General features: G+C 39.4%; 1 protein-coding gene across 1 annotated transcript in view; it reads right to left on the minus strand.

Annotated features, from left to right (window-relative positions):
- LOC125309763 (dynein axonemal heavy chain 5-like) overlaps window positions 1-12,537 on the minus strand; it is a gene marked incomplete at its 5' end in the record, with an annotated part of 45,743 nt that extends 33,206 nt beyond the window's left edge. Inside the window, 7 exon segments of the mRNA XM_048266855.1 lie at window positions 736-1,114; window positions 2,839-3,009; window positions 4,509-4,691; window positions 5,795-5,950; window positions 6,456-6,650; window positions 7,623-7,799; window positions 12,319-12,537. Of these exon segments, the coding sequence (XP_048122812.1) occupies window positions 736-1,114; window positions 2,839-3,009; window positions 4,509-4,691; window positions 5,795-5,950; window positions 6,456-6,650; window positions 7,623-7,799; window positions 12,319-12,537 (1,480 nt within the window).
- Window positions 12,538-16,003: the final 3,466 nt, after the last annotated feature.

Consider the following 16,003-nt stretch of genomic DNA (forward strand, 5'->3'; position numbering starts at 1 on the left):
TTAGCGCAACTGTTGTATATGTATACAATCTTTCTTTATTGTGCCTGTTCAATATCTTTTTTCTTAGTACTGGAGTGCATTTCAGTTATATAAATAGTGTTAGCGAGTGAGCACACCTTTCATAAAGGGGCAGTCGTGGCCTACTGGTTAGTGCTTCGGACTTGTAACCGGAGGGTTGCCAGTTCGAACCCCGACCAGTAGGCCACGACTGAAATGGCACCGCTCCCCGAGCGCCGCTGTTGTTTCAGTAATTCACGGATTGGGATAAATGCAGAGACCAAATTTCCCTCACGGGATCAAAAGAGTATATATACTTTGATAAAGGTCTAGAACTTGCTGTATGAATGGTGTTAGCGAGCGAGATCACCTTTGATAAAGGTCTAGAACTCACTGTATAAATGGTGTTAGCGAGCGAATGCACCTTTTATAAAGGTCTAGAACTCGCTGTATAAACGGTGTTAGCGAGTCAATGCATGGTGTTAGCGAGTGAGCGCACCTTTGATAAAGGTCTGGAACTCGCTGTATAAATGGTGTTAGCAAGTGAATGCATGGTGTTAGCGAGTGAGCGCACCTTTGATAAAGGTCTAGAACTCGCTGTATAAATGGTGTTAGCGAGCGAGCGCACCTTTGATAAAGGTCTAGAACTTTGTATAAATGGGTGTTAAGCGGCGAAAGGCTTACCTTTGATAAAGGTCTAGAACTCGCTGTATAAATGGTGTTAGCGAGCGAGCGCACCTTTGATAAAGGTCTGGAACTCGCAGTGGGAGATGTTCTTGGCCTGCAGGTCGATCTTCAGCGCCAGCAGCAGAGTGAAGAGGAACTTGTGGTTCTCGTAGAGGCCCCGTGCCGTGTAAATGAACACCTCGTAAGTCAGGTACTCCATGATGTTGCCGAGGCGCTTGGCCGTGATCTGGGACTTGGCTGACCTCTCCATGGACGTGTCGAAGAGACCCAGGAACTGCCGCAGCGACGTCTGGTACATGATGTTCACCAGGCTCATCTCCACGATCAAGAAGTAGAGAATGCTGCCCCTGGTGGCTACTGGCCGGTACTCCTCCCGCGCAAAGTTGATCTTCATCTCAGTCTCCGCTGCCACCGTTAGCTTTTCGCTAACCTTTAGCATGAAAAAATGTAATTTCAGATTATGACAATTATGACAACACTAACAAAATGGGACACAATTGTGGCTATTCAGCAAACTGAATTTTCCTTAACCAAGGAAATACATACATAATTTTACCAAGAAACTTACTTCAAATGCTGAAGCAAGCAAAAAGCATGCTAAACATAAAAGCATACGTGCTAAATGTGTAACAGCATACGTGCAAAACGTGTAAAAGCATACGTGCTAAATGTGTAACAGCATACGTGCAAAACGTGTAAAAGCATACGTGCTAAATGTGTAACAGCATACGTGCAAAACGTGTAAAGCAAAAAAGTGTAAAACATCGTTAAAGCGTCTAAAAACATCACGTGCTAAGCGTTTTAAGCATCGTGCTAAGCGTGTAAAAAACATCGTGCTAAATGTGTAACAGCATACGTGCTAAACGTGTAAAAGCATACGTGCTAAATGTGTAACAGCATACGTGCTAAACGTGTAAAAGCAAAAGCATGCGTTAAGCGTAAGCATAAAACGTGTAAAAGCAAAGCGTGCTTAATGTATAAGCAGCATCACGTGCAAAGCGTGTAAAAGCATCGTGCTAAGCGTTTAAGCATCGTGCTAAGCGTGTAAAACAAGCGTGCTTAATGTATAAGCATACGTTAAAAGCGTGTAAAAGCATGCGTGCTAAGCGTGTAAAACAAGCGTGCTAAACGTCTAACAGCATCACGTGCTAAAGCGTCTAACAGCATCGCATTATTAACAGCATCACACGTGCTAAAGCGTCTAACAGCATCGTGCTTAATGTATAAACGCATACGTGCTAAACGTGTAAAAGCATACGTGCTAAACGTGTAAAAGCAAACGTGCTAAGCGTCTAACAGCATACGTGCTAAACGTCTAACAGCATACGTATTAACAGCATACGTGCTAAACGTCTAACAGCATACGTGCTTAATGTATAAACGCATACGTGCTAAACGTGTAAAAGCATACGTGCTAAATGTGTAAAAGCAAACATACTAAAAATTGAGACTGTCACTGAATTCAAATATCTTGGTGTTGTACTAGACTCAAACCTCAACTTCAAAAAACACATTAAGAAAATGACTAAAACTATTAAATACAACATGGCAAATTTTAGACAGATTAGATCCTCTCTGTCCACTGAGGCTGCAAAGATATTTCTCCATGCCCTAATTTTCTCACACATCTCATAAAGTATTACCTGTTGGGGGAAGGCCAGTCCAACAACAATTAGGCCATTAGAATCTTTGTACAAACAGGCTCTGAAAGTATTTGACAAAAAGCCACTAAGGTATCACCATTGTAAAATACTACTCAAACACAATCTACTCACCTTTGAACATTTTAGAGTATTTTCAAATCTGTGCATAGCTTACAAAATTTTAAAAGGCTTGGCCCCTACCTGTAATTTTCTAAAACATGTTAAAAATGTCAGTAGGATTCAGAATTAATCTTCATTGTAACACCCCCCCCCCTTCCCCCACCCACCACTACCTCGTTCCTCTAGCCTACGTTTGTGCCTTTGACTCGCCCAGTGGGGGGGGGGGGGGGGGGTTAAACAGTAATAGCCCAGTGAGGGGGGGGTAAACAGTAATAGCCCAGTGAGGGGGGGGGTTAAACAGTAATAGGGGGGGGGGGGGTTAAACAGTAATAGCCCAGTTTAAACAGTAATAGCGGCCTGTATGAATAAAGTGGCCATCGAGACCTCTCACCTCCTCCGCTGTCATCTTGGTAACCCGAAGCACCTCGATGAGGGACTCATCCTCGACCAGCGAGCCCTCGGTGCTGGTCAGTCGGTACAGAAGGTTGTCCTCGAGTTCCTGCATCTTGCGCTTGTTCGACGTCACCTCCTCCAGGAGCTTCACACGCTCAGACTCCAGCTCCTGAAGAGGCCAATCCATCAATCAATCAATCCATCCATCCATCCATCCATCAATCCATCCATCCATCAATTAATCAATCAATCAATCAATCCAACCATCCATCCATCCATCCATCAATCAATCAATACATTATTCAAATCATTATCCAATTCCTAATATCCTAATATCATTAAGCGTTACGCAGTGAGCTGACACTATTAGTAGTAATATTAGGTTATTGCACTGTTATTATTGTGCTAGTAAGATTAGTTAATTAAATCATGAACACAAATGATCTTACATTGACATTGTACACAGCACACTTTATTTTCAGTGAGAAATGCTATATCATGAAAAAGCAAAAGTTTATCTGCTTCACAATCAACAAACAGAAATAATATGTGTAGATTTCATTCCTTATCCCCTCCATCAGAAATAATTTCATTGTATGTGTGTAGATTTCATCGTATATGTGTAGATTTCATCGTATATGTGTAGATTTCATCATATGTGTAGATTTCATCATATGTGTAGATTTCATCGTATATTTCATCGTATATGTGTAGATTTCATCGTATATGTGTAGATTTCATCATATGTGTAGATTTCATCGTATATGTGTAGATTTCATCATATGTGTAGATTTCTGTGTAGATTTCATCGTATATGTGTAGATTTCATCATTATGTGTGTTCATCGATTTTCATCGTATATGTGTAGATTTCATCGTATATGTGTAGATTTCATCATATGTGTAGATTTCATTGTATATGTGTAGATTTCATCATATGTGTAGATTTCTGTGTAGATTTCATCGTATATGTGTAGATTTCATCGTATATGTGTAGATTTCATCGTATATGTGTAGATTTCATCATATGTGTAGATTTCATCGTATATGTGTAGATTTCATCGTATATGTGTAGATTTCATCATATATGTGTAGATTTCATTGTATATGTGTAGATTTCATCATATATGTGTAGATTTCATCGTATATGTGTAGATTTCATCATATGTGTAGATTTCTGTGTAGATTTCATCGTATATGTGTAGATTTCATCGTATGTGTAGATTTCGTCGTATATGTGTAGATTTCATCATATATGTAGATTTCATCATATGTGTAGATTTCATCATTATGTAGATTTCATCATATGTGTAGATTTCATCGTATATTTCATCGTATATGTGTAGATTTCATCGTATATGTGTAGATTTCGTCGTATATGTGTAGATTTCATCATATGTGTAGATTTCATCATATGTGTAGATTTCATCGTATATTTCATCGTATATGTGTAGATTTCATCGTATATGTGTAGATTTCATCATATGTATAGATTTCATCGTATATGTGTAGATTTCATTGTATATGTGTAGATTTCATCATATATGTGTAGATTTCATCATATATGTGTAGATTTCATCGTATATGTGTAGATTTCATCATATATGTGTAGATGTCATTGTGTCCTCCCCACGACCTCCCCGCGACCTCCCCCAACCGCCACACTCGCCTGCTTCTCGATGAGGATGACGCGGCCCAGCAGCTGGTCCTCCAGGCCCCGTGTGGTGACGGTGAAGTCCACAACGGCCGTCTTGGCGCTGACCTCGGGCGTGTAGGCTGGGTTGGCCAGCTTGGTGGTGATGTACAAGGTGAAGCCATTCATGACATCCACCTCCTTATCCCCCACTTTCACCTACAGAGAGGAGAGGAGAGAAGGAGAGGGGGAGGAGGAGAGAGAGGAGAGGGGAGAGGAGGAGGAGGAGAAGATGAGAGGGGGAGGAGAGGGAGAGAAGGAAGAGAGGAGGAGGAGAGGAGAGAGGGGAGAAGGAGGAGAAGGGGAGAGGAGGAAGAGAGGAGGACAAACAGGTAAACTCACTGTGATTTGTAATGTAATGTAATGATTTATTGGGCCGTTCAGTGATCAAAGGCCTGGTCATTAGGAGCTGTGATGAACAACTGTGTGCAGTGGCTAGCCAGCTGGTGTGTTTGACCTCACCAGAGAAACGATGCACTACCACACTACCACATTATACATTTAACATGTATGGAGATAGACTACCATACTACCATATTATACATTTAACATATATGGAGATAGACTACCACACTACCATATTATACATTTAACATATATGGAGATAGACTACCATACTACCATATTATACATTTAACATATATGGAGATAGACTACCATATTATACATTTAACATATATGGAGATAGACTACCATGCATATGTCCTTTCTTACTTTATAGGTGGTTTGACCAGACGGCCCTCAAGTCGATGTCATGCCGGCCTCACACTACCAAGAGTCGCTTCAGCACCCTCTGGTGGGCATGCACGGCTAAAAACACGGGGTTTGTCAACAGAAGCATATGGCCAACGCAAACGGCTTCAACGAGGCACGGCTGGCAGCCAATCATCGCCACCCACACCTGCATCGCATCCGACCTCGTTTGTCCAAGCAAAAAAGGAGCAGCGCCGTCGAGGAGATGTGAGTTCTGGATTTTCTAACCCTCACTCCCATATCTGTTTTCCACAGAAGGCGCCTAAACAAAAGACGACCCACGGACGACTGGAGCCCCGACTGGCTGAAGCTTGCGTACAGTGGTGACCTCTCCAGCCTCCCTTCCTCTTCACTTTCACCCACCAAGCTACCACAGTGTTGAACAGAAAATAAACACACCCGCGTTGTTGGGTTTTCACTTCATTCCTGCCTACGGTTCATTCTTGCCCTGCTACAGTGGATCCTGACTTTATAAAGTGTACAACGTTTGTGCATATGTTTTTTCTTACTTTATAGGTGGATCCTGACTTTATAAAGTTCTTCTCCAGGATGTTGTCCAGCACAGGGTCGAGCTCCTCCCTGACGTCCTCGATCAGCAGGGGGCGCCCCAGAGACATGCAGTCCTCAAGGTGGGAGCGGAAGTATTTGTGATTCAAGGATGTCACCTGCGGGGCAGCAACCTTAGAGACCTCACAGGAGCCTTGAACATACAGCAGGGGAATCCCTCTGATAAAAAAGGTGCTGCTATCCTATAAAGGCTACTCAAGGCCAGGTGCTGCTCTATACTATAAAGGGTACTCAAGGCCAGGTGCTGCTCTATACTATAAAGGCTACTCAAGGCCAGGTGCTGCTCTATACTATAAAGGGTACTCAAGGCCAGGAGCTGCTATATACTATAAAGGGTACTCAAGGCCAGGAGCTGCTATATACTATAAAGGGTACTCAAGGCCAGGTGCTGCTATATACTATAAAGGGTACGCTACTCAAGGTCATGTATTATAACACATTTTACTTTTCAGGTTCATGTTTCTGAGTGAAATAGTCTTCAGCAATGTTTTGGATTTACAGATGCCTGGAGTGACCATGTAATTGCAAGCACAATGTTGCAATGTAAACATGCTATTTGGAAATGCAACTGTTTAACTGCACACATATAAAAGCAGGTGGTACCTGTAAGTCGTGGTTGTTCTCCCGGTTCTTGATCCAGATCTTGCCCTGACCCTGTGGGTCGATAAGGAGGGGGTAGCGGGAGGCCTTCGTGACGATGATGCCGTTCTGGACGGAGAGGTCATCACTGGGCAGGCCCTGCAGGTTCCATTCCCCGATGGTGGCGTTGTCCACCAGCATGCTGATCACATTCAGGCCCTGGGGAGCAACAATAGAGCCACATCACCACAATGTGCTCTAAACATTACTGCAAATAGGATATTCCTAGAGCAATAGTTATACACAATAGAGCTACATCAACATAATGTGCTCTAAACATTACTGCAAATAGGATATTCCTAGAGCAATAGTTATACACAATAGAGCTACATCACCACAATGTGCTCTAAACATTACTGCAAATAGGATATTCCTAGAGCAATAGTTATACACAATAGAGCTACATCACCACAATGTGCTCTAAACATTACTGCAAATAGGATATTCCTAGAGCAATAGTTATACACAATAGAGCTACATCACCACAATGTGCTCTAAACATTACTGCAAATAGGATATTCCTAGAGCAATACAATAGAGCCATCACCACCAAACATTACTGCAAATGTGCTCACAATAAACACCATTGCTCTAAACATTACAAAATAGGATATTCCAATAGTTATACAATAGTTCATACAAACATTATAGAGCAATACATCACATCAACATAATGTGCTCTAAACATTACTGCAAATAGGATATAGTGATTACCTTTTGCAAGTGTGTTAGGGAGAGTGCTACAGGTGAGGTCATATTTATGAGACATAAGTGTGTTAGGTGTAGTGCTAGAGGTGAGGTCATATTTATGAGACATAAGTGTGTTAGGTGTAATGCTACAGGTGAGGTCATATTTATGAGACATAAGTGTGTTAGGTGTAGTGCTACAGGTGAGGTCATATTTATGAGACATAAGTGTGTTAGGTGTAGTGCTAGAGGTGAGGTCATATTTATGAGACATAAGTGTGTTAGGTGTAGTGCTACAGGTGAGGTCATATTTATGAGACATAAGTGGTTGATTTTTTTGTTTTTAATACACAAAACTGCAGCATATTTAGATACTGATAAATTCAATATGATATTTCTAAGGTGAGGTGGACACTTGTGAGGTAGCGATCTGTCCGTCCGTACCTGGCTGTGGGGGATGCGGTGGGCGGTCATCTCTATTGTCCACTGCTGTAGCAGCAGGTTGCGGTACTCCTGGTTGAAGGGGCCGGCGTACGACAGGAACCCTGTGGCCAGCAGCACGTCCCCCACCAAGTGGCTGATCTGCCTCTGGAACTCAGCACTGCTTTCTGTCCAGCGGATCTAATACACACACACACACACACACACACACACACACACACACACACACACACACACACAGATGCACACACACACACACACACGGCGCATGCACACACACACAGACACGCAGGTACACGCACACACACACACATATATACGCACACACACACACACATATATACGCACATGTACACACAAATAAAAAGGAGGGCAAGGCATTAAAAGGGCCAACTGTCCCCTGAGCTGCAGCTCCTCTGGATTGTTTATATCTGGATCATCTGGACCTAGTGCCAACGCAGAAATGACAATGAATCGGACTTAGTGTAATGTCCACTTTAGTGTAATGTCCACTTTAGTGTAATGCTCTACAAAATGTCCACTTTAGTGTAATGTCCATTTTAGTGTAATGCTCTACAAAATGTCCACTTTAGTGTACTGCTCTACAATATGTCCACTTAAGTGTAATGTCCACTTTAGTGTAATGCCCACTTTAGTGTAATGCTCTACAAAATTGTTTTCTGTGCCACCAAAAATGTCACAGAAAACAATTTTCAAAAAGAACGCACATGTTTGTTTATATAATTGAAAGGGTGTATATCAGGGGTCTCAAACTCCCGGCCGGGATGTCGTATGTCAAAATAATAATGTAATCCGGCCCTTGAGGGTATTTTTAATTGCTACAAACAACGATACTGATTAAAATAGACGATAGATCCAAGTACGGTGACAAATCTCATTTGTACTCTCCTCCACTAGTTGCTAGACATCCAGAGCTTGATTCAAACCCAAAATCGCTGCACAAAGTTTTCAGGAAATACTTGTATTACATGCGAGAAACACGAAGACGTGCATTTGTAGCCTAATGACACGGAAGCGATGCAGGCCATAGTTTTGCACAAATTGAAGCAGAAATAGGCCTACACCAAATGTTGAAAAACTTTCACGTGTGATGAATCCTCTTTTAAGCATGCTACTGTGCAACCTTTCCTAAAAAAGCCTTCCCTTGACTCCTAGTGATTTGAAAATTACAGACCTATCTCAAAATTGCCTTTTATCTCCAAAATTTTAGAGAAAGTGGTTTTCCTGCAGCTCACAGAATATTTAAACAGTTTTAATTTATTAGATCAATTCCAATCTGGTTTTAGAGCTATCCACAGCACTGAATCTGCCCTACTGAAAGTTTACAATGACATTCTGATCTGCACTGATTCTGGTTCCTGTGCCATCTTAGTTTTATTAGATCTCAGTGCTGCATTTGATACCATTGACCATGGTATCTTGCTGCGCAGGCTGGAGCACAGAGTTGGTCTGCAGGGCACTTTACTCACCTGGTTCACCTCATACCTTAAAGATAGGACTTTTTCTGTCAAATTGGGAAATCATTCATCTTCATCTGCTACCATGAAATATGGGGTCCCCCAAGGTTCAATCTTTGGCCCCTCCTCTTCTCTCTATACATGCTGCCCCTCAGTTCCATTTTTGGCATCCAATACCACTGCTACGCTGATGATACCCAAATCTATCTCCCAGCTGCTCCTCAGACCCCATGTTTATTAAATAAACTGCATAGCTGCCTCAATGACATTAAATCTTGGATGGCCTGCAATTTCCTACAACTCAACGACAGCAAAACTGAAATAATCATATTTGGTCCACTCTCCTCTGTCACCAGCCTCAGCAGTACTCTTGGTCCACTCTCAAACAATGTGCACTCCGTGGTTAGAAATCTTGGTGTCATGCTGGATAGCTCTCTAAATTTTAATAAACAAATCAATAGTGTGGTTCGAAGTGGCTTTTATCAACTCAGTCATAGCTAATCTCAAGTCCTTTTTATCACAAAACGACCTTGAAACCCTTATACATGCTTTTATTACCTCCAGACTAGATTATTGCAATATTTTATACACAGGACTGACCCAATCCAACATTCATAAATTACAGATGGTCCAGAATGCAGCAGCCAGATTGCTTACTGGTACTGGTAGTAGAGGGTCCCTAAAGCCAAACCGTGTTTTTATGTAAAAAAAACATAGTCCAGTATTTCTTTTGAAATTGAAATGAAGTTGTATGGACTGGACTATGTTTTTTTTTTTTTTTAAACGGTGACGAAATTGTGAATTTCCAGAGCACACTTGGCAATCGACTCCTACAGACTTTCCCCTTAAGATGGCAGCAAAGATGGCAACATTTCCGGAAAGGTACTGGCTTGATGAAATTCATTCTGGACTCTCTATCCGACCACATAAAGACCTCGGGATGCCGGTTTGGCTTTAGGGACCCTCTACTCACTACCACGTAAGTGCAATGTTGTTTGGAACTGTAAAGAGGTATAAAATAAGCGGCTTTGTAGCGGCGAAATAATATGCCCTTCTCACTTCCACGCTAACGAGCTTTGACTAAAAGCGGTAACATCGAACTTTCTCAAAACACACATCCGAATGACATGATTTGGATGTCAACTCAACGTATGTACTCCCAATCATCCGTAAATCGATCTAAAGTGCATTTTACTCCGGATAATTCCTTTAACTTGACTTGACTTGAAGTCTTAGGTAGGCTATGTTATTCACCTATTCTGATTCTGAAGGAGAATATCCTTTTGGAGATTATGATCGATCGTCTATTGACAGTAACAGTCACGGTGCGTCTGTGAATGGAGGTGCGTCTTACTATTGTTAAGCAGAAGAGCCTGATCAGCTGGAGACTTCGCTCACTGCCTTGCACAACAGACAGACTGAGGAAGTCATTTGTCCCCAGGGCCATTGAACTGTTCAATGCTTCACTTCACAAGGGAAGAGGATAGACTTCTTCTGCATAGTCTGTCTGCCTCTTCAACCCTCCATGTTTGGATACTGTCTGTCCACTAGCCACTTTTACCACTGTCTTTCTGCCTCACTGTTTGCGTGCTACTGTATATTAGCACATTAGCACATATGCATAACCCCTCCCTCCATGCCATAGCCGAACTGTGGCCACACTTATACCTTTTCTTCTTAAAATAGTTATATATATATATATATATAGCTATATAGACTCTATTCTTGCACTGTTGCATTGTTGGACTTACTCATTTGCACCATCACCATGACCACTATCACCATTGCACTATCACCATGACACTCACTCAGACAGAGCACCTTACCTTACCTTACTATGCACAGAGAATCACAGGCTCAGTCCCTGCCTCAGTCATTGCAAGCGCCTCTTGATTGATTAATCACCACTATGTCGATACTGTTTTTAGAATTGATTTAGATTAAGTGTTAGTTAGTATAATTTGTATTTTAGTATATTAAGTATATTCTTTATCTTCTACTGTCCTTATTGCTTAGTTGTGTTTTTATATTATATACTTTCAATTACTTTTTCTGCTGTTAGTGAATGTGTGTGTGTTGTCTGTATGCTACTGAGACCTTGAATTTCCCTTGGGGATCAATAAAGTATCTATCTATCTATCTATCTATCTATCTATCTATCTATCTGTCTTTGCGTGTATACGACGGTGTCCACTAAGCATAGGCTACCATGCTTATTTCGACCCTCTGCCCAACATAGCTTGGGAGATTGCAGTGGTGTCATTGATGATAGTGTCCGTAATGGACGTGGTACAGACAGCAGGGCTAGTAGAAATAGGGCTCTGCAGAACTACAAAGTCACCCGCGATAGGAACTGATTTGACCAGGACACTTTATTGTAGGCCTTGTGGTTATAGGCTAGTAATAGTTTACTATTGTTGGTACTGTATACATCTTGTTTTCCTGAATTTGTTATGTGGGTAATATGACAAAAAATAAAGTAAACCTGCTCAAATATGTTCATCCAGTATTTACTGAAAGGTGCATAATTTGAGGTGCTTGCCATCCACTGGCAAATTAGATGGGTAAATTTACCCCCTTCATAAACTTTTGTTTATACTCAAAGATTTTTACATTTACAGTAGGACTTTATCTCTGACCACTTTCAAGCCATGGCCTTTTGACATTTTGACATACAAATCCAATGGTGTTGCTTTCTTAACCCTGACGCCTAGTTTGCCAGGTTTAAACAAGTTATGAGAGGAGAATATTTTTATTTGGTGTGAAACATACACACATAGGCCTACGTGTTATGCTTTTTTGTTTGTTTTTATGATTTGTATTAATATTGATTTTATCATTATTCTATTTATAAGCTAAGGTTGCTAGCACAGGTGTCTAAAAATAGATAAAAAGACTTGCACTTTCTGTTTGTAGTTTTGTGTTTGGAAATACAGTATTTGAAAAAAACATTGCATTTTAGGAAATAGCCGTTCTTTTTTGTATTATTCTTTAACACTGACGTGGCCCTCCAATCCGATGACATTGGCAGAAGTGGCCCCCAGCTCATTTGAGTTTGAGACCCCTGGTGTATATATTATGAAATCAGGGCAATCATTTAATGATTTAATGAGGGGCAGTGCTGCTAAAATGTGTCCTCTCAGGTCATCTGCTTTGTCTGTAATAAACGCATCGCTTCCTTGAAGGCCAGATCACCAGCATGGTCACCAGACAGTGCTGACCTTCTCCCCTCCCAGGCCCTCGATGAGCGCCATGGCGTTGGACATCTTGCGTCGGCAGGCATGGGCGTCGTCCAGCAGCGTCTGCTTTTCGCGCATGGCGTCGTCGTACAGGGCCTGGGCGGCGTCCAGCTCACGCTGCTTGGCGTCCAGCTGCTCCTGAGCCTGGGCCAGCTCCGACTGAGCCACCACCAGACGCGCCTCCTGCAGCTTCAGGTTGGCCTGGGGGGAGGGGTGGACAGAGGGAGTATGAAAACACACACACACACACACACACATTATACAACACACACACACACACACACACACACACACACATTATACAACACACACACATTATACAAAATACAAAACACACACACACATTATACAAAACACATACATCACACACATTATACAAAACACAACACACACACACACACATTATACAAAACATACATCACACACATTATACAAAACACACACACATTATACAAAACACACACACACATTATACAAAACACAACACAAACATTATACAAAACACACACACATTATACAACACACACACATTATACAAAACACACACACATTATACAAAAAAACACATATCATATATATTTATAAAAATAATAATAATATTATACAAAATACACATAATATTATTATATAAAATATATAAGATCATAATATTATTATAATAAAACATACATACACACACATATTATATAACATATTATATATCATATTACATTATAATAAAACATATTACATATTATATAAAATATTACACATATTATATAACATATATATATTACACATATTATATACAAAACACACATATTATATAAAATATGATCATAATAATATTATATAAAATAATATTAATATCATAATAAATTATAATAAAATAATATAATAATAATAATATTATATAAAATATTATATATCATAATATTATTATATAAAATACACACACACACATATATTAAAATATAATATACACACATAATAATATTATAAAACACACACACACATAATATTATTATACAAAATACACACACACACACACACACACATTATAATAAAATACACACACACATATTATAAGAAACACACACACACACATATTATATAAAATATTATACATCATATATATATTATATAAAACACACACACACACATATTATATAAAATAATAATAATAATATTATATAAAAATATTACACACACACACATATAAAACATAAATATATTATATAAATATATATCATAATATTATAAAATACATACACATAATAATATTATTATTATATAAATAATACACACATATTATAATAAAATATTAATAATAATACACATATATAAAATATTAAATATATTATATTAAAATATATATATCATATAATAATACATTATACAAAACACACACACACACATTATACAAAACACACACACACACATTATACAAAACACGTACATCACACACATTCCATAAAACACACACATCAAACAAATTACACAAAACACGCACATTATACATAACACATATCATAATAATATTATATAATAAAATATATACATCATACATATTCTATAAAACACACACACATATTACATAATAAAACACATACATCATAATACATTATACAAAACACACACACACACACACATTATACAAAATATATATATCATACATATTATATAAAACATATATATCACATATATTATACAAAACACACATAATAATATTATAAGAAAATACATACATCACACACATTATAAGCAACACACATACATCACACTTTATTATACAAAACACATATCACACACATTATATTAAAACACATATCATATTCTATAAAACACACATCACACAAATACACAAAACACAACACACACATATATATTGGAGCTCTCTTGAAGAGACCATCAGATATTTATCTGATGTCATCCTACGGTTGCTGGAATGACATTCGAACAAATTGACGGTCACACCAAATTTGCGAATTCAATGATATTCAGAAATGCATTCCGAGAATTGCACGAGGATGCAATCTGCTGGTTAGGTGTTGTGGCCAGCAGCTTGATGTTAGTTGGCTGGTAGGGTAACAGATACCAAACGTGCTTTTGGAGTAACCAAATTTGGAATTGTGACATGGCATTCTTGAGATATCACACCAAGGTGTTTCTTGACCTTGACATTGACCTCAACCTCCAACATCAACCCACTTCATCTTTGGAGTCCATAAAACACCTGTACCAAATTTGAAGCATGTACGTCGCTCTGAGATATAATGCTGAATGCATGAGATATGGCTGGGACTTATTTTGACACACACAGGAAACACTTTAACAGGGCTGTGTAGTTCAGGTAGAGCTAGATCGTATGCTTGTAGTTGAGATGGCTGGAGTCCTCACAGGTGACACCTGTGCTAGTGTTCTGATTAGCCTGAACTGCTCTGAGAACTACTTAACTATAGCTGGCCTCTATTATGACATCACAGCCCCCATTCAAGTCTATGGGTAAAATACACTTTTAACTAGATTTGCGGTTCCGAGGAACTGCAAGAGTGGGTTTGATCAGAAAAGTGGAACTCTCGGCTCATCCATGATTCCAACGTACCTCATTTATGAAAATCGGCACACACGGATCAAAAGTCTGCATTAACTAAATATCCAATAAGCTAAACGCATAAATAACATGGTTGCTATGCTGGTTGCTATGGTGGTCGCTAGGTTGACATTACAGGGTGGTTTCTAGGTTGTTGCTAGGGTATTTAGTTAGTTGCTAGTAAGCCATCTTAAGCTGACTGCATAAAGTGATTATTTTAAGAGATACATTCTCAAATCAGAACTGTGTATAGGTCATGGTTAAAACGTATCAGAATCTCAGAAATAATTTAATGCAGCCAGTTTAAGATTTTAAGAAGTCAGATTTTTAAAGGCAATCAAATTTCTGCTGACTCTCTTCTGCTGCGTTAAAGGCCAGCTTCCCTGAGAGATTCAAAGGGTCAGTTCTGAGGTTGTTGGCTGCTGGAACCGAAAATGGACTGCATTTTCTTAAAGACAATGTGACTGAAGTCACGGGCAAAGTTTGCACAGAAATTTACCATTTTTCCCACCTCATCGACCTTGTCTTAAAACTTGTTTAAATGATTACACAACGCCTCCTTGCTGCTTTATCGTCTACATCAGCCTTTCTCAAACTTCTTTGACCTGAGGCCCAGTCAAGGCATACTTTGGGGTCATAGGGCCCACCTACATGAACCCACCCTCTCCCAAATTTCCATCAAATTGTAATGATATCACAATTATTATTATTTTTTACTATATTGCTATAATGCACTTCAAAACAGTCAATGTTTAAAGTGCTAAGATTGTTCACAAAGTCAGAAAGCATGCACATCAGAGTACTGCTTTACTAATGTAAAATATAATTAGGCCTACACTAGTTCTACATTGTTGGTGCAGGTGGCCTGGCTACCTGGCCCAGGATTCTAATTTCGCTTTAATGGCCCCATTGTGATGTCATCAGCCCAAATGTTCAATAGTTTTTAATTAATAGTTTTAAAAGTATAAAGTTACAAAGATGAAAAGTACAAAGCACACATGTCCTAAGTAAGACCTACTTAACATAGTTTGAATGAAGTTTGTACTTTAAGCAGTTGAAGCACATTAGCTGCGTTAGAATATAAGAAAAGGCGAA

The sequence above is a fragment of the Alosa alosa genome, chromosome 16, assembly GCF_017589495.1.
Source record: "Alosa alosa isolate M-15738 ecotype Scorff River chromosome 16, AALO_Geno_1.1, whole genome shotgun sequence".
Classification (NCBI taxonomy): Eukaryota; Metazoa; Chordata; class Actinopteri; order Clupeiformes; family Clupeidae; genus Alosa; species Alosa alosa.